The sequence below is a fragment of the Narcine bancroftii genome, chromosome 10, assembly GCF_036971445.1.
Source record: "Narcine bancroftii isolate sNarBan1 chromosome 10, sNarBan1.hap1, whole genome shotgun sequence".
Taxonomy (NCBI): Eukaryota; Metazoa; Chordata; class Chondrichthyes; order Torpediniformes; family Narcinidae; genus Narcine; species Narcine bancroftii.
Genome location: NC_091478.1, coordinates 58,018,170 through 58,037,036, shown reverse-complemented (window position 1 = coordinate 58,037,036; position 18,867 = coordinate 58,018,170). Strand labels below are relative to the sequence as shown.

Sequence of the window (18,867 nt, the reverse complement as noted above, 5' to 3'; positions counted from 1 at the left end):
TCAGCTCTGTGATGCTCCCATACTGATGGAGATTGTGGAGGAGAAGTCCTGGGGGTGAGAAAATCACCTACACATTTGGGTAATGAGTCTCAGGTCTTGAAGATTGCTGATCAGATTTGAAGGGGTGATGGTGCTGAATTCCAAACTGTAGTTGATAAAGGGAAACCTGATGTATGCATCTTTGCTCTCCAGGTGTTCCAGGGCTTTGTGTACAGCCAGTCAGATGGTATCTGCTGGGACCTGTTGCTGTGGTAGGCTAAATGGAACAGATCCATTCTGCTGATCAGACAGGAGCTGATATGCTTCAACACCAGCCTCTCAAGACACTTCATCCCTGTGGATGTGAGTGCCACTGATCAGTAGTCATTTGGGCAGGTTAAAATACTCATCTTGGGCACAGGTACAAGGCCTGTTTGAAACAGGTGGGCACCATGCTCTGCCAGAGTGAGATGTTGAAAATATCTGTGAATTCATTGGTAAGCTGGTCGGCACAGGCTTTCTATACTCGGCCGAGTACTCTGTCCGGACTGGATGCTTTCCTTAGATTCACTCTCCTGAAGCCAGCCCGCATGACATTCTCAGATACTGATAGTAGATGATCATGAAGGGACATTGGGTGCGAGTGGCTCTTCCTTATTCTGGTGGTCAAATTGGGCATAGAAGGCATTGATTTTATCTGGGAGTGAGGCTTTGCCATCTCCTCCTGCATCAGATTTAGTTTTGTAGCGGGTGATTTAATTGAGGCCCTGCGACAGCTGTCGGGTATCCTTTGTTGTTTCCATTTTCGTCTGGAATCTCCACTTTCTGTTGGTCATACCAGCTCCTTGTGTAGTGTTCTGGATCTCCGGACTTAAATGCCTGCTATCTGGCTCTCTCCTCCCTTCTACTCCAGCTGAATCAGAAACAGATCTAATAACTTTGTCAATGCAGTGACTGAATGTGTACTTACAGATTACTACGCTTCATTGGAAACCAGTTCTTCACAAGATCACTAATGCTCCATTCACTCATCCAGTCACTGCAATTTATGTAACTGACATCTTATTGGGAGTTTGGTGCAAGCTACAGTGAAACCAGTATTGCTGGATGAATCTAGCCAAAGCAATATTGTTGTTATTGAACTGAATCCTTAACAACTTGTCCTGGGATTTAGGTAACACGACAACATTGTATCCCTTTATCACCACACATGGTCTGCCCTCAAACACAAGATAACATGAGAGGAAAATACAATTGGATACAGTAATACTGTATAGTACTTTGGTATTAAACATGTAATACTCTGGACTGATAATCCAGGGAAATTTCACCATTGCAATTTGAAAAATTTGAAAATAAAAACCTGAAAGTTAAATTCTACAAATACTGGAAAATTTAAATTAAAAAGAAAATAATTCAAATATTCTGCAGCGCCAACAAAGTGTGTGTGTGTGTGTGTGGGTGGGTGGGTGGGCATGCGCATGTGAGGTGGACAATGAAAGGGGAGAAAGTGAGAATGAAAGGGGAGAAAGCAAGGAAGAGGGTAAATGGGAAAGAGAGCACAAGGGAGGACGAATGATGAAGAATATTTCAGCTGAAGCTTTAACTCCCTTTTTCTTTTACAGACGCTTTCTATCCTGCAGTTTTGTTTCTCCGTCAGAGTGACCAATTGTTCAATTGTTCTTACATCCCACTCAATCACTAGTTTTTTTCATAAGATACAGATATTGCCCACTTTCTCTGGACCATTTGTGGCAGTAGGTGCACATCAAAATGGTTGGCTCTTAACTCCTCTACAGTGCATCGCCAGGTTATCTTCGCAACCGCTGAGAGACTGTTAAAAGCCATCACTAATCCCAACCTGATGATAAATGGAAGATACATATTCCACAACCCGGATCTTTTCCCTCCATCTCAGCACATTATTTATAAAAGCACTGGAAAAGATCCAAGCCTTTTATCTGTCTCCATCCAATGTCTTTGTATTATAGGCAGAGGATACGGATTTGGATTTTCAGGTGTGAGCTGGCGAGAAATTCATGATGATGAATTTGACGAGCAGGTTGTGGATGTTTCCTGGTTTACAATATTAGGCAGACGTGGCTCGATACATTTTGGGACACTGCATGAGTCAAGGATGAAAGGATCAGGTAGGAAAAGTTAAAGTTTATTATTAGCATACAATTGTAAAATACAACTGGACAAAACGGAATTCTTCGGTCCTCAGTGTGAAAACATGCAAACACATATTTACACGCGATTTCTATGCCCATAATTTTTGGGACAAAGCCACATTTTTGCCCCTGTCCTCCACTGTTTTAAATTTATAATCAAATAATTCACATGCGATTAATCTGGACATTCCAGATTTTATTCAAGGTTATTTGTATACATTTTGATTTGACCATGTAGAAATTACAGCACTTTTTATACATTTCAGGGCACCATAATGTTTGGTACATTTGGCTTCACAGGTATCTGTGATAACTCAGGATATTTGAATTGCTTCACTGGTGCAAGTAGAAGAGAACTGGGCTGGCTTCTAAGCTTTTGATCACCTTTGGAGTCTGTAGTTGCCATTTTTCAGCATGAGGACAAGAATTGTGCAAATGAAAGTCAACGAAGCCGTTATGAGGCTGAGGAACAAGAATAAAAAATTAAGAGGCCTCACTCAAACCTTAGGATTCTCACAATGAACTGTTTGGAACATCATCAAGAAGAAAGAGTGTACTGGTGAACAGGAAAGACCTCCACTTTCGGTGACAAGAATTTTCATCATAATGAAGAAAAATCCCCAAATACCTAACAGATCAGAAACACTCTTCAAGAGGAAAGCGTGGATGTGTAAATGACCACTTTCTGCAAAAGGGATGGCTGGATTACAAATTGCCAAGAAGTACTTAAAAGTGTCTGCAGAATTATAGAAAAAGGTCTTGTGGACAGATGAGACCAAAATTCTCAGGAGAGGTGTAAAGCATGCCACCTTTGCCATGATTTGCATCTTGCAGTGTAGCCTCTGTATTTCTGTTCATGAAGTCTTCTGCAAACAGTAGTCACTAGCATATCCACACCTGCCTACTGAAGAGTGGTTCTAATCTGTTCGACAAACATTTGGGGATTTTTTTCATTCTGATGAGAATTCTTCTGTCATCAGCAGGGGAGGTCATCCTTGGAATACCAGTCCCTATGTGATTATTAAGATCACCAGTACGCTCTTCTTAATGATGTTCCAACTGTTTTTGTAATTCCAAGATTTGGGTGATGTCCCTTACTATTTTATTCTTGATTTTCAGTCTCATAATGGCTTCTTTGACTTTCATTGGCTCAGTTCTGGTCCTTGTTGAAAAACGGTAACTACAAACTCCAAAGGTGATCAAAAGCTTAGAAGCCAGCCCAGCTCTCTTCTGCCTGCACCAATGAAGCAATTAAACATACCCAAGTCCTCACAAACACCTGTGAAGCCAAATGTCCCAAATGCTATGGTGCCCTGACATGGAGAGATTATGCAATTTCTGCATGGTCTAAATAACCTTGAATAAAATCTGGAATGTGCACTTTAATTGCATGTGATTTGTTTAATTGCAAATTTAAAGGCATGGAGCACAGGGGCAAATAAAAGGAAAAAAGGTGACTTTGACCCAAACATTAAGGAGGGCACAGCATATAAAAATAAATAAATATTGTTAAATAGTGGTAGAATGTCTGAAATTTTGTCGGAGCAGAATGAGCAGTTCTAGTCATTCAGCATTCTCACTGCCTGTGGGAAGAAGCTGTTTCCCAGTCTGATGGGTCTGGCTCTGATACTTCTGTATCTCTTTTCTGACGTGAGTAGCTGGAAGATGCTGTGTGCAGGTGGAAGGTGTTCTTAAAAATTTTGCGAGCCTTTGCAGACAACAATCACAGTAAATCGTATCAATGGTGGGGAAGAAGACCCCAGTGATCCTCTCTGTTGTTCTTATTGTCCTGTGGATTGACCTCCAATGCAATGCTCTACAACTGTACCACACTCTGTGGCAGCCAGTCAGGACCCTCTCAATAGAGCTCCTGTAGAAGGTTGACATAATGGTGGTCAGTAGCCTTGGCCACCTCAGTCTTCTCAGGAAGTGCAGTCGCTGTTGTACCTTCCTGAAGAGTGAGGAAATGTTGTGTGTCCTTGACAGGTCACTTGTTAAGTGGACTCTAAAGAACTTGGTGCTCTCCATTCCCTCCACTACCAAGTTATTGATGTGTAGTTGAGGGTTGTTGTTCCTCGTTCTCCTGAAGTAAGGCAGTGTCTTTGGTACATTGATTATTCAGGGATCTGATGGCAATGGGGAAGAAGCTGTCCTTGTGCTGTTGAGAGCTCATCTTTAGGCTCTTGTACCTTTTCCCCAATGGTAGTAAAGTGAAGAAGGCATGGCCTGGATGGTGGTGGGTCTTTGAGAATAGAGGCTGCTTTATAAAGACACCACCTCTTGTAGATGTCCTTGATGGAGTGAAGTCTGGTGTGCGAGTTAACAACCCTCTCATGTTTTTTTCTTGTACTGAGCATTGGCACCTCCATACCAGACAATGATACAGCCAACCAGGATGCTCTCCATGTAGAAACCTTTGAGTCTTTGGTGACATACCGAATCCCCTCAAATACCTCACAAAGTATAGCTGCTGGCGAGGCTTCTTCATGATGTTGATACCAAGGAATTTGAAGTTCTTGACCTTTTCCACTATTGAGCCCTCAATGAGATCTGGGTTGTGTTCTCCTAACTTCCTCCCGAAGACCACAATCATCTCCTTGATTTTGTTAATGTTGAGTACAAAGTTGTTGTTATGACACCATTCAATGAGCTGATCTATCTCCTTCCTGTACGCTTCCTCATTGCTGTTTGTGATTCTGCCGACAACTGTGGTGTCATCAACAAATTTGTAGATAGCGTTAGAATTGTGCCTGGCTACACAATCATGGGTGTGTAACAAGTAGAGCAGTGGGCTAAGCTAAGCACACATCTTTGAGGTACACGTGTTGATCAGAGAGGAGGAGATGTTTCCTACTGACTGTGGTTTTCCGATGAGGAAGTCAACAGAGGTCAAGGGTTTGGAGCTTCTTGACTAGCACTGAGGGAATAATGGTGTGGAAGCTGAGCTGTAGTCGATGAAGAGCAGCTGTATGTATGAGTTGTTGTTTTCGAGGTGATCCAGAACTGAGTAGAGAGCCAGCGATATTGCATCTATTGTGGATTGATTGATGATAGGTGAATTGCAGTGGCTCCAGATCTTTGCTTAGGTGCATGTTAATTCTGACCATGACCAGCCTCTCAAACCATTTAATCACAGTAGAAGTTAGTGCTACAGGGCGGTCGTCGTTGAGGCAGCTCACACTACTCTTCTTGGGTACTGGGATGATTGATGCCCTTTTGAAGCAGGTGGGAACTGCTGATTGCAGCAATGAGAGGTTGAAAATGCCCGTGGACACTCTGGGTAGTTGATTGGCACAGATTTTCAGTAGCCTGCCAGGTACACCACCAGAGCCTGACACCTCCATGAATGTAAGAAAAATGGAGGGTTATGGGTGTGAGGGAGGGAAGGGTTAGATTGTTGTGGAGCAGAAGAATCCAGTGGGGAGTCCTTCATCTCTCCCTTAATAGTTTTAATTACATCACCGTAATCACCTCTTTTACTTAGCAGATTCCACAACTGGGTGGAAGGGATGGACGGCATGGTTGGTGTAAAAATGTCTAAATATAATCTTTTTAAAACACTGGCATCCTTTGTTTCCACTTATCACCCTCAGTTTCCAGCTTCATTGAGGAGGAATAGCAGCTGTTCCTGAACCTGGTGGTGTGTATTTTGTGGCACTTATACCTCTTTCCTGATGGCAGCAGTGAGAACAGGGGCATGTGCTGGGTGGTGTGGATCCCTGATGATTGCTGTTACTCTTCGACAGCAGCATTCCCTGTAGATGTTCTTGATGGTGGGGAAGGTTTTACCTGTGATGCTTTGGGCTGTGTCCAGGGCTGGTGCGAGACTATTCACCCTAGGCCAGGCTGAATGTGGTGGGGAGGGGATGACTGGGTGAGCCAGGGGTGGGGAGGGGCTGCTGACTGGGAAACTGGGGGGGGGGGGAATGGAGGTGGGGAGAGTACCAACTGGGCTGAGTGGTGGGTATACTAAGTAATAGTGCCGTTCAACATGCTCTCTACCACATTTTCCCTCCACTTTACCAAACTGACATGCGCATGATGCAGAGGTGCAGGGACTGTTGGAATCTTCAGCGCCCCTCTGAGGTCTGTGCCCTGGGCTGCGTCCACTATTGTTTGCAGGGCTTTATGCTCAGGGGCATTGGTGTCCCCATACCATATCGTGAAGCAGCTGTGTTCCATCACACCTCTGCAGAAAGTTGCCAGTGTTGCCAACATCAGGCCAAATTAGGATTAGCAACAATAATGGAACTTTGACCTCAGCAAACTCCAGAGGCTTCTCTTCACCATGGGTTCGGTCCAATTTCCAGCATCTGCAGTATTTTGTGTCTATGTGACCTTATTGAGTGGCAAGACCGGCCTGGATGGGCTGCTTTACTCCCTTGCACTCATCCACAGAGCCTTTCATCAGCCTCCCCAGCGCTTTGTGGCTATCAAAACGCTGACACCCTCGACCTGCAGTGGATTTCAGTGCCAAGTCCACTGACAGGCAGCAAGTTTCCATAAACAACAACGAGATCATCTGCTTCAGGCATCGCTGGGGCGAGGGGACATGTTGATGGTCGGTCTGCATCTTGGGTCTTTGAAAGCAGTCACCCAGATGATGTGGCGAGTGGTGGATGCCCAGACCATCCCCACGGGACCTCAGCTGTTGGTGGCGAGGTCTTTCATTCCTGACGCCACTGGTGGGTGATATCCTCGATCATCTCAGACCATTCTCCAACCTCAGCGCCCTGAGCCCCGTCCCTCTGCTCCCACTGTCCAATGGTTGGTGGGGGGGGGGGGTCGCCGCATCTTCGGAACCGCTTCGGCGAGCCGTGTGCCGGGGAGCTGCGCCTGCGCGCGCACGGCTCCCGGCCTCGAGCTCGCGGCGTGCTTCCCGAGGGAGCGCGCGTGTTTTGCACACGCAGTGGGATCGCCGCGTGTCCCGCAGCAGCAGCGCCGCTCCTGGGAGCTCCGTCGAGGGAGCGGCCAAGGCTCGCACGCTGCCCCCCGGAGGGGGTGGGGGGGAAGGTCGCTCGTCCGTCAGTCCCTGGGATGACTCGAATGGTGGAAGGGATCGAGAGGAGCCCGGCGCGGGGCAGAGAGTGTTAAAGGGGGGGGGGGGGGGGCGAGAGAGAGCCGTGCCCCCGCGCTGCTGACAGACAGCCCGCCCTCCCGAGCGTCCGTCGGAGGAGGGGGCAAAGGGAGCGGGCGCCGCGCACACACACACCAGCCCGTTGCATTCGCCCTCGTCCTGCCGTAATTTCCCCCCCCACCCCCCCTCCGTGGTTTGGATGTGCAAAGATGGAGACGAGCATGGACAAGGAATGCGGAGCCCTCGGCGGGCTCTTCCAGGCCGTCATGAACGATATGAAGGTAGGCTGGGGCCGCTTCTCACCACCGTCCGTGCCCTGCGTTGCGGATTTGGCAGCGCATCAATGGAAGGGCTCGCCTTCGCTTCGAATCCGAGCTGTCATCCGTGTGAGCCGAGCGAGGGATCCCCACACCTCGCCGAGCTGACGGGGGCGGGCAGGCAAAGCGGAGCCTCGTGTGTCCTGCAGGCAGCGAATGGCTCCAGTCTGCACGGTTCGGTCGGCGGAGGGTGGGGGGGAAGAGGCGGTGATTGAATTTTGTAAATGCAGTCTCCGCTGCTGCTGTGTGGAGCTCCGCGTTTCCAGGTCTGGCGAGCACTGGGAGCACCAATGCAGCCTTTTGCTGGGGAAATTGTTGGGCAGTGAGTGTGTGTTGGGCAGTGAGTGTGTGTTGGGCAGTGAGTGTGTGTTGGGCAGTGAGTGTGTGTTGGGCAGCGAGTGTGTGTTGGGCAGCGAGTGTGTGTTGGGCAGAGAGTGTGTGTTGGGCAGCGAGTGTGTGTTGGGCAGCGAGTGTGTGTTGGGCAGAGAGTGTGTGTTGGGCAGCGAGTGTGTGTTGGGCAGCGAGTGTGTGTTGGGCAGAGAGTGTGTGTTGGGCAGCGAGTGTGTGTTGGGCAGCGAGTGTGTGTTGGGCAGTGAGAGTGTGTAGCCGCTGGACTGGGAGGAGAGAGTGTGGGAATGCGGCTTGGGGTGGATTGTTAAAAGAGCACAATTTGGATTAAAAGAAATGGAGGAGAGAATGTGGATTTCACTCTGTCGGAGTGGCTGTGCATGGTTTGGAAGCGTTCCCCTCCCCCGAAGGTGGATCTGCAGCTCCGAACTTGAGATTGACTTGGTGGGGGTGGGGGCATTTACTGTAGGAACATTTTGACTGACAGATCAAATGTTGTCAGGAGCACGGGCGCAGCAGTGTTAAAAACACAGTCCCTTTCCCTGCACCCTCTCCCCGCCACCGAGGGAAGAAGCGCTGCAGGTCGCTACTGTGAGATATTTCTGACGGCACGGGGAGCTCGTTCGGCCGCTGGAAACCACGCATGTTAATAAAACACTTAACAGCGATGCTAAAGTACAAATTAATTTTAAGCTTGACTGTAAACTGATTCCCCCCCCAACCCGACTAAAACGCTTGAAACTGAGTGCAAACAGTGTTGTCTGCAGCAAGAGGTGATCCAGGCTTGTTTTATTTTGGGGAAACTGCCCAAATATTTCCGAGCTACCTGTATGTTTAGATTGAGCAATTTTGTTTAGAAGCGAATGCCTTTTTTTTTACTGCTGAACTGCATTGCTGGGACTTGAAGAACTCAGGAACCCAAGTAACAAAGAGAGGACAATATGTTGGAGAAGTGTGCCCAGAAGGAAGCTGTAGCCTTTCAACCAACCTTGGCGTGCAGTCGCTGGTTCTGCTGCCCCAAGGCAACTGTACCTATATCCCTGGCAAGGCGGCCCCAGGGAAGCAGGACAGGATTGTGGAGTTAACATAGACCCTTCCAGTGTAGGGAGGGCATCACTTTTTCCCAAGTGACCACTCTCTGAATGGTTTTGGATGAGGTAGAATTTACTTAACAGTGCTGGTGAAATAGACTCCTGAAAGCCCTCCCTCTCTTCTCTCTCTCCCCCCCCCCCCCACCCCCTCACACACACACAAACCAAATCTGCCCTTCCAGTTTTGGGTTTGTTGGGAGAATGCAGAACGTGGGGATTTGCATGTCATTGAATAAAAGAGGGGGAGCAGTACTACAGGTGTGTGTTAGTTTGCCTGTATGAAGATGGAGGATGTTTTGTAAGTAGACCAGGAGGCATCTCATCGGTGCACCCAGACGCTGTCATGACAAGCATGTCTGCCTACTCCAACATCCAGGATATCCCGGTGACCAGCCATTTTAATCTCACTTCCCATTCCCACACCAACATATCTGTCCTTGACCTTCTGTACTTCCAAGTTAAGGCCATACAAAAATTAGAAGAACCACACCTTGTACTCTGTCTTGGCAGACTTCATCTGGATGGCATCAGCATTTATCTCCAATTTCCTGAACCCCCCCCCCCCCCCCCAGGTTTTCTACGGATCCATCTGGCCCCATTCCTCCTTTGCTTTCCCCTCCCCCGACCTGCCCATCACTCAAACCTTCCTTTCTCCAGCTCCCCATCTCCTTCCCTTCTTTCCACGATCTACTGTCTGATAGTGCCTAAGCCCTCTTCCCTGCTTTTACATTCTTCCCATTTCACCTCCCCCATCCACCTTCTTCCCCACCCACTTGTGTTCGCCTGTCAGCGGTCAGCTCTTCATCCTCCTCCCCTGTCCCCATCCTTCTATTCAGCCTTCTGTCCTCTTCCCAGTCCCAGTGAAGAGTTCCAACTTGTAAGGTTGCCACGGATACTGCCTGACCTGCTGAGTGTTATTATGTGTGGGAACAGAGTAACATTGGGTCTTGGAAGTGTGTGTGACTGAGCTGTAATATTAATGGTGCAGTTTATTTTATATTATACCTTACGAATGATAAACTCCTGGTGATTATAGGTCAGTCACTAATTACAGTGCTGGACTTGTTAACAATGGAATTAATTTGGTACAAATGTGTTTGGAACCAGCACTGTATGTTGGGATAGATTTGCATTTTACCAATCCCTTAATTGGTCTTGACAATTTGGGGTAAGTCGCGTCTTTGAACAGCAGCAAGTCGTGCTGGTGAAGTTTCTCCCACAGTGCAGTCAAGTAGGAAGTTCCAGGATTTAGACCCAGTAATGAGGAAAGAAGGTCATCCAAGTCAGGAGGGTATGTTGCATCCGATTTAAGTGCAAGCAGGATCTCGATCAGGTGGGCAGAGGAATTTAACACAGAGAAATGTGAGGTGTTGCCTTTTGTGAGGTCTAACATGGGTAGGACCTATGCGATGAATGGTCAGGATCTGGGGAGTGTTGTAGAGCAGAGGGGTCTCAGAGTACAGGTACATAGTACCTTGAAAGCAGCATCACAGGTCAATAGGGTGGTCAAAAGGATTTTCGGCACATTGGCCTTCATCAGTCAGAGATTGAGTATGGGAATAGGGAGATCATGTTGTACGAGATGGTCGAGAGGACCCATTTGGAGCATTCTGTTCAGTTCTGGTCATTGTGCTGCAGGAAAGATCCTGGAGAGGGTGCAGAGAAGATTGATGAGGATGTTGCCAGTACCCAGAGACCTAAGGTACAGGGAGAGGTTGAGCTTTATTCCTTGGAGCACAGGAGGATGAGGGGGTGATCTCATTAGAGGTGGACAGAATCATGAGAGGAATAGATCAGGAGAAAACACATTTTGGCCCAGAGCAGGGGAATCTGTAACTAGAGGACATGGGTTTAAGGTGAGGGGGAGAGAATCAACAGGAACCTGAGAGGTAACGTTTTTATACTGAGTGTGGTGAGTGTTTTGACAGGCGGAGGAGGTAGTTGAAGCAATGTTCAAATAGAAGTTGGACCGATACGTGGATGGGATGGATATAGAAGGATGTGGGCCAAACACAAGCAGGTGGGTGTGGGTGGGACATTTTGGTCAGCGTGGGCAAGTTGGGCTGAGGGGCTTGTTTTCCTGCTGTATCACTCTGAGACATCTTGTTTTACAAGACCCTGTGGAGACTACAGCTGGAATATTATGTCTCTCAGTGCAAGTAAGATATACTTGTGATAGAGAGAGTTCAGCAAAGGTTCACCAGGTTGATTTTTGGTGCGTGCATCCTATGGGGAGAGATAAAGATGACAGGACTTTGGCTTATGAGAAGTGAGTTCAATGGAAGGCACACAATCTTGGGGCTTGAGGGGGATAACTTTGGATTAAAAAAACAGAAGAGACAGGAACAGAATTAGACCATTTGGCCCATTAGGTCTTGTCTGTTATTCGAATCCTAGTGGATGTAGGAGTTGATGATTGAGCATCATTTATGATCAATGTAGGATTTGATCCTTCCAATCAAGGGGCATTAAGGACTAGGGAATCCAGTCACTATTCAGGGAGAGAAATTTCTCCATCCTGGAGATTGTGAACATCTGGAATTCTAGAGGCTCGGTGGTTGAGTCTGTTCATGACAGAGAGCGATGGGCTTTTGGGCATGAAGGGAATGAGGGGTTAGTGCAGGAAAGTGGAACTGAGGAAAAGGTCATCAATGATTGGACGGAATTGTGAAGCAAGGATGAATGGCCTCTTGCTTTGGTTTCTTTTGTTCTGAGGTTGAAGCAAAATGTGGATGGGACATTAATGGGATACGTGGATGCTCGAGGCGAGCAGCTGCTACTTGCTGCCACTGTTGATGTCAGCTTCCATCGACCAGTCAAGAGCTGTTCTTTCTCAGCAGATATCTTGAAGCTCCATGTTCTGCCTGCACCATAACACCACCCCAGCATTATCAAAGTCCACACTCTTGTAACAACACTTTCTTCTTTGAACTTATCTGTTCTTTTATAATTTTTCTCTCTCTTGTATGGAAATTTAATTTAGACCCATCACCTTTCAGCTCCTTTTTCCTCTCTCTTCCCACCTTGTGCTCCTCCTGTTTCCCCACCTTTTTATTCGGGCATTTGTCCGACTGCCAGCATCCTTGATGAGGGCTCAGTCCTGAAACGTCGATTGCCTATGGCTTTCCACAGATGCTGGCTGACCTATGGAGTTCCTCCAGTAGTTTTATGTAGTGTTCTTGCTCATTGAACAATCATCAGCAAACATCTCCATTTCTTATAGAAGGAAGGTCAAGACATTGGTGAGGCCAATTCTCGAGTACGATGTGCACATTTGGTCAACTATGTACAGGAAAGATATCAATAAGTTTGAAAGAGAAGATTTACTAGGATGTTGCTTGGACTTCTCGAACTGAGTTACAGGGAAAGGTTAAACAGGTTCGGACTTTATTCCCTGGAGTGTAAAAGAATGAGAGGAGATATTTTTTAAATTATGAGGGGTGTAGATAGAGTAAATGCAAATAAATTTCCACTGAGGTTAAGTTAGACCAGAACTAGAGCATATGGGTTAAGGGTGAGATGTTTAAGGGGAACATTAGTGGGAAACTTCTTCAATGAGCAGGGATAATGAATGCAGGTTCAATTTCAACATTGAGATAAGTTTGATAAGTACATGGATGAAAGGGTTATGGAGGACTATGGTCCGGGTGTAAGTCAATGGGACAAGGCGGAATAATAGTTCACCATGCCAACTATTGGTTTCCACGGTTGTTGCCTTTCACAGGACACTGCGCTGGCAAAGTCCTGCAGGTATGTGCTAGAGTAGGGGAGGACTGACCTTCAACTACAATGGCCTTCCTTCATATCTTGTAGAGTGTTTTTGCTTTGATGCCCATTTTACAGTAGCACAATTGAAAGTGTCCTATCTCGCTGCTTCATTGCAAAGCATCGGACTGGACATCGATATGGAGGATGGTCAAAATAGCTGTTCAGATCTCCAGTGATGACGTTCACCAGGAGCGTTGCTTAAGTAGGGCTTAAAGTATTATTGTGGACACTTTCCATTCTGAACACAATATCTTTGACCTACTGTCATCAGGCAAGAGATACAGGAGCATCAAAATCAGAACTGCCAGGCTGGAAAATAGCTTCATCCTACTGGTTGTGAGATTGATGAACAGAGTCCTGTAAGCAAGTAAATCATTCAAAAATATTTATTTTTAATTTTATCGATGTGATTACTATCCACCGTGTGTGTGCACTGTGGTCCAGAGAAACATTGTTTCCTCTGGCAGTAGATGTACAATCAGATGATAATCAAGTTGAGGTTACCACCTGATTATCCTGTACTAATGATGTTCTGCAGGCCTCACTAAAGCAAGGTTGTTTTCCTTGGTTGTGCCCAGCTGTGAGATACATTCCAGCTGCTGGCTCATTGTGCCTCATGGATGCCATTTTTGAGCTACTTAGCACGTGTGATTGTATGATATTAGTCATACACGACAATCCTTGGTAAGAAGTCTCTACAATGACGGTGAGGAGGTGGTTACAGCGATAGTGATACAGCACCGATGCAGGTCTTTGGGCTTCCAACCCTGCACTGACCCCTCCCCACCAGTTTACACTGATCCTGCATTTATTCTCCCCACATCACTTCTCAGATTCTACCACCCACTCACATCACAGGCCAACTAAGCCCCCACTCAATCCGCATGGCCCTGGATGTGGGAAGAAACTGGAACACCCAGCAGGGGGGCTAGGGGACCCACACGGTCAAAGGGAGAACATGCAAACTCCACACAGACAGCGCCCGAGGCCAGGATCAATCTGATGTCTCTGGCACCATAAGGCAATAGGCGCTTTCAAATTGCAGCACCTGGGTATCCCTCCTGGGACCTGGGTGCAATTACTGCAGCAAAGGTGCTGGAAGCACGTTTTAAGTTGCAGGGGAATCTACCCATTCAATCACCAACCTGGCGCTTCAAGGGGGATCCCGTCTCTGCAATGATACGGTGAATGGTGTGTCACGCGCTCACTGGAAGGACTGTCGGAAGTTAAGAATTGAAGTCCAAATGGTGATCGGGAAGGGTGTTCAGATACTGGCTGCCTGGTGTTGCACACAAGTGGTGACGTCAACGGAATGAGCGGGTCAGCCGTTTTCCTGTTCAAATCGCCTGTGGACGTGACCTAAGTAAGTTTAACTGGGTTCCCTGACTACCTCTGAAGTAGGTCAGGGACCTGGTTGGGTTCCGACGGGGTTGGCCAGTTGGACCCTTTCTAACTGCTTCTAACTGGTGTGGTAACTGCAAATTACCTGATTGACCCCATTTGACATGGCAGTTTGAAAAGATCTGGTATCACAACATTGCACTGCATTTAGATTGCAGACTGTGTGCAAAATGACGGCTACATTTCCTTCATTCCTCTTCAAGTGCTTTGGGATTGACTGAGGTCACAAAAGGTGCTAAATAAATATGTCTTTATTTCATGTTTGAAGCAGTCCCTTAATACTGAGGATAATTAGTGTCTGGGGAGTCTTCATTGCATTTGCCCAGCTTCACTTTGCATTGATGCCCCACCTGCGTTTGATTGATGTGCATTCTGTCTGGTGAGCTTGACCTTTCAACTGGCTCTCTGTACAAATTATTTTATTATCATACACATTGTATAATGTACGTATGCACTGACATTCTTATCTGCTGCAGCTGAACAGGTACTTGTAATACAAAACTAATCGTAGACTAATTGAATTAGATCAAAAGAGACACTAAATACATAATGTAAACTGTGTATGTAATATTTATAGTAGTTCGGATGCAAAGAAGAGACTTACAGTAGTGCAGACAGTCCTTTTGTGGTTTAAAAAAAGCACAGAAATGCTGGAGGATCTCAGCCGGTCTCGCAGTATCCATAGGAGGTAAAGATATATTACCGACATTTTGGCTCTAAGCCCTTATTCAACCTAAAAGCAAGGAACAGGAAAGCATCAGAATAAAAATGCTGGCTGGGGGAGGAGGCCAGGCCAACAAAAGGTGTTAATTGGATATGATAAGAAGTGAGGTGAAAATTGAATTTGGCTCTGTAAAAGGGGAGGGGGGGAGGGGAGAGAGAGAGAGAGAGAGAGAGAGGCAGACAGCTGGGGGAAAGGCACCAGGGGAAAGAAGGTGGAGGAGGGGGGGGTTAATCAAAAGCCGGAGAAGTTGATGCCATCCGGTTGGAGGGTGCCGAGGTGGAAGATGAGATGCTGTTCCTTCAATTTGCAGGTGCTCTCAGTTTGACAGTAGTAGACAGATATGTCAGTAACACAATGGGATGGAGAATTAAAATGGGTGGCCACTGGGAGATCCATGCTATTGTGACGGACAGAGCTGACATGCTCAACAAAGCGATCTCTCAGTCTGTGTCCAATCTCTCCGATGTTGAGGAGACCACAAGGGAGCACTGAATGCAGTGGATGATGCTTTGCAGATTCATAAGTGAAATGTTGCTTCACTTGGAAGGACTGTTTGGGGGCCCTGAATGGTGATGAGGGAGGAGGTGTGGGCACAAGTGGAGCATCTCCTGCAGTAACAGGGGTAGGTGCCAAGGGGACGATCGGTAGGGAGGGAAGAGTGGACAAAGGACTTAATGAGGGAGCAGTTCCTGCGGAAGGCAGAGAGGGAAATATGTGGTGGGATCACATAGTAGGTGGTGGAAATGGCAGAGGAGGATATGTTGGATGCGGAGGGTGGTAGGTGAACAAGCTGTCACTTACGTGCAGTTTCCCACCCAGTTTGCTGTTGAAGTTCCCCATGCAGTCCACTAGTACAGTTCCTAATTGTAGGGCTAGTGGTTCAAAGACAGGGAGCACCTTGGTACTGGGTAGAGGGAGTTCGCCCTGTCCAATCCTTTCATTGGTCTGGCTGTGGCACGGAGTTTCCGGGTGATTTAAAACAAAAAAATCACAGTCTTAGCCCAGTCTCTCCAATGCAGAGAAGGCCTCGGGGAGCACAGGATGCAGTGGATCAGTCCTGCAGATACACAGTGAAGTGTTGCTTCACTTGAAAGGTCTGCTTGGGGCCCTGGACAGTGGTGAGAATGAAGGTGAGGATGTAAGTGTGGCACCTCCTGTTGGCATTTTGTCATAACTTGATGAAGGGCTCTAGCCTGAAACGTCAGTTATGTATCTTTATCTTTGCCACATAAAGTACATTGTTTGACCTGCTGAATTTCTCCAGCTTTGTGTGATTTTTCTAATTCCTCCTTCACCTTGTGCGGAACCATTGAAGGTGACTGTGGGTCTGTAGACTGCTCCATCAAGGCTCCATTTTAATGAGATATCCCATTGCCCAGAGTTGAGAGTTTGTACTTCATATTCTTCAATGGATACTTCCCAGCCATGGCTTGGAAGAGGACGACTTTTAACCCTTTTGGACTCCAGCCATTTTTAACCTTTCATAATATGTACTCTGGACTGGGTCCATGGGTAAACAGTATGATCACGTAGAAACTAGCTGGTGGCTGGGTACAAAATCAGTCCTGGAAAACTGGGACATGGGGTATAAGTGCTTGTTAGTGAACACTGAAAACCACGACACAGAGTCCATGTGCTTGGTAGTCCTTGAAAGCAGGGACACGGAGTCCGAAGGACTAATGTGTGGTTCTGTGAAAACTAAACCCTCCAATAGGTCTATGGAGCCTTGGGCCATGCATGCAGAAAGGAAGAACATTTTCTTTGCTCCAATTTCCCAAATACCTAGAGTCAGTTACTCAAGGTATTATTGCTGTGCATTTGGAGAGGAGTGTCTGGATCAGTCCACATCAACGTGGATTTACAAAGTGGAAATCTTTCTGGACAAATCTAGAATTTTTTTGAGTGTAACTATCAGAGTGGACAATGGTGAACCCCCAGTTGAATTATTTTTAGACATACAGCACAGTAACAGGCCATTTTGGCCCATTAGTCCATGCCACCCATTTTATACCCCATTAACCTATACCTCTGGTACGTTTTGGATGATGGGAGGAAATCTGAACCCCTGGGGAAAACCCCACACAGACATGTGGAGAGGATACAAACTCCTTACAGACAGTGCAGGATTTGAACCCTGGTCTGGTCTCAATCGCTGGTGCTGTAAAATCTAACCACTACGCCAATAATGCTGCCCACTGCCAACAGTGTGATGAATTTAGACTTTCAAAATGCTTTTGATAAGGTTCTGCATAAGAGATTGGTGTGTGAAGTTGGAGATCGTGGTAGAGGAGGTAAAGAACTGATGTGGATAGAGAATTGGTTGGCAGGCAACAAGAAGATGGGCATGCGGTTACTAGTCAGTCAGGTACCACAGGGCTCAGTGCTGGGGCCCCAGCTATTTATAATATATATTAGTGAGATAGACAAAGGAATCATATGTAACATCTCTTATCTGGGATGGCAGTGCGAGCTGTGAGGAAGATTACAGACTGACTTTGATAGATTAGAAGACTGAGCAAATGAAGGGCAGTCGCAGGATCATGTAGACAAATGTAAGATTATTCACTTTGGTGGCAGTAGCAGGAAGGCAGATTATTATCTGAATGGGGAGGTGCAATGAGACCTGGGTGTTGCGGTGAATCAGTCAGAAGCCCCTTTTAGATTGGAGCGCCTGGGTAGCCATCCTGCGACCCGGGTGCGATTACTGGAAGCACCTTTTAAATTGCAGGGAATCTACCCATTAAACCAGCAATTTAAGGGGGATCCCACCCACCCCCCCCCCCCATGACGTGTCACGCATTTCCTGGAAGTACTGCCAGATGTTCAGATGCTAGCTGCCCGGTGACGAATGCACACAAGCCTGACATTGCTGGAATAAGCAGGTCGGCCATTTTTGTTTTTATATCAGCCGCGGACAAGACCTAGGTAAGTTTAACTGGGCTCCCTGGCTATCTCTGAGGTAGGTCACGGACCTGGTTGGGTTCTGATGTGGTTGACCAGGTCGGAGCCTTTCTAATTGCTATGTAACTGAGGCACTAACTAGGCAAATGGCCAGTTAACTCCATTTTACTCGGCAGTTTGAAAGGGGCTACGAGTGAAGGTTGGAATGCGGGAGGTGAAGAAAGCAAATGACATGATGGCACTTATTGTGAGAAGCAGGGAGCTCTGACTGCAGTTGCACACGACCATGGTGAGGCCATACCTTGAGTATTCATATCTGAGGAAGGGCATTTTTGTCATTGAGGGGGTGCAGTGAAGGTTCACTGGACTGATTCCTGCGATGGTAGGACTGACTAAAACTGGATAGGTGAGGGTTATTCTCATTGGAATGTCGAACAATGTGGGGATATCGCTGAACATAGAACATTACAGCACAGTACAGGCCCTTCAGCCCATGATGCTGTGCTGACCTTTGGAACCATCTAATTTTTTTCCCTTATACCCTTGACCTTTTATTTAAACTTCCATATATCTATTTAAGTCTTTTGAATGTCTGCATTGTACCAACCTCCACCACCACCCCAGCAATGCATTCCAGACTTCCACCACTCGGAGTGTAAAAAAAATCCTGCCTTTGATATTGACCCTAAACTCCTCATCTTAAACAGATCTCTCTCATAATTGCCATTGATGTTGCTCCAAAGAGGAAAGTCCTAGTTGCTTTGATGTTGCTTGATCAGACAATGTCATTGAAACTTGTATAACTCGGACAGGACAAGATGGGTAGATGCAGGAAGAATGCTCTGAAATCAATGGAAGTTGGGTGGCTCTGCATTTAGCTGTCACTCCAGCTGCACCCAGAGTGTGCGGGTGTGCGTAACCCTGCGGGGTTGGTGAGAGGCTCGTATACACGGCCAGCAATCAAATCATGGCCAATCTGAGCTCCAGATCCAAACCCCCGACATGATCAGGAAGCCTGCAGTGCCTGAGGTATTTGGGGAGCCCTTCTTGCCCTCAGCATTCTCTTGAATCCTGGTTCCAATTCCTA

At 46.9% G+C, this 18,867-nt stretch overlaps 1 protein-coding gene across 8 annotated transcripts in view; it reads left to right on the top strand.

Moving 5' to 3' along the window:
• Positions 1-2,104: 2,104 nt before the first annotated feature.
• The window catches only part of mtss1lb (MTSS I-BAR domain containing 2b), a 229,804-nt gene continuing 213,041 nt past the window's right edge, over positions 2,105-18,867 (top strand). For 6 of the 8 annotated variants that reach the window (XM_069900987.1, XM_069900994.1, XM_069900993.1 and 3 more), the window contains exon 1: positions 6,991-7,511. In XM_069900987.1, the coding sequence (XP_069757088.1) occupies positions 7,440-7,511 (72 nt within the window). In that variant the 5' untranslated portion in view covers positions 6,991-7,439. Of the gene's footprint in view, positions 2,130-6,990; positions 7,512-18,867 lie in introns of those variants that run through there. The other 2 variants (XM_069900991.1, XM_069900992.1) reach the window with 2 other exon arrangements.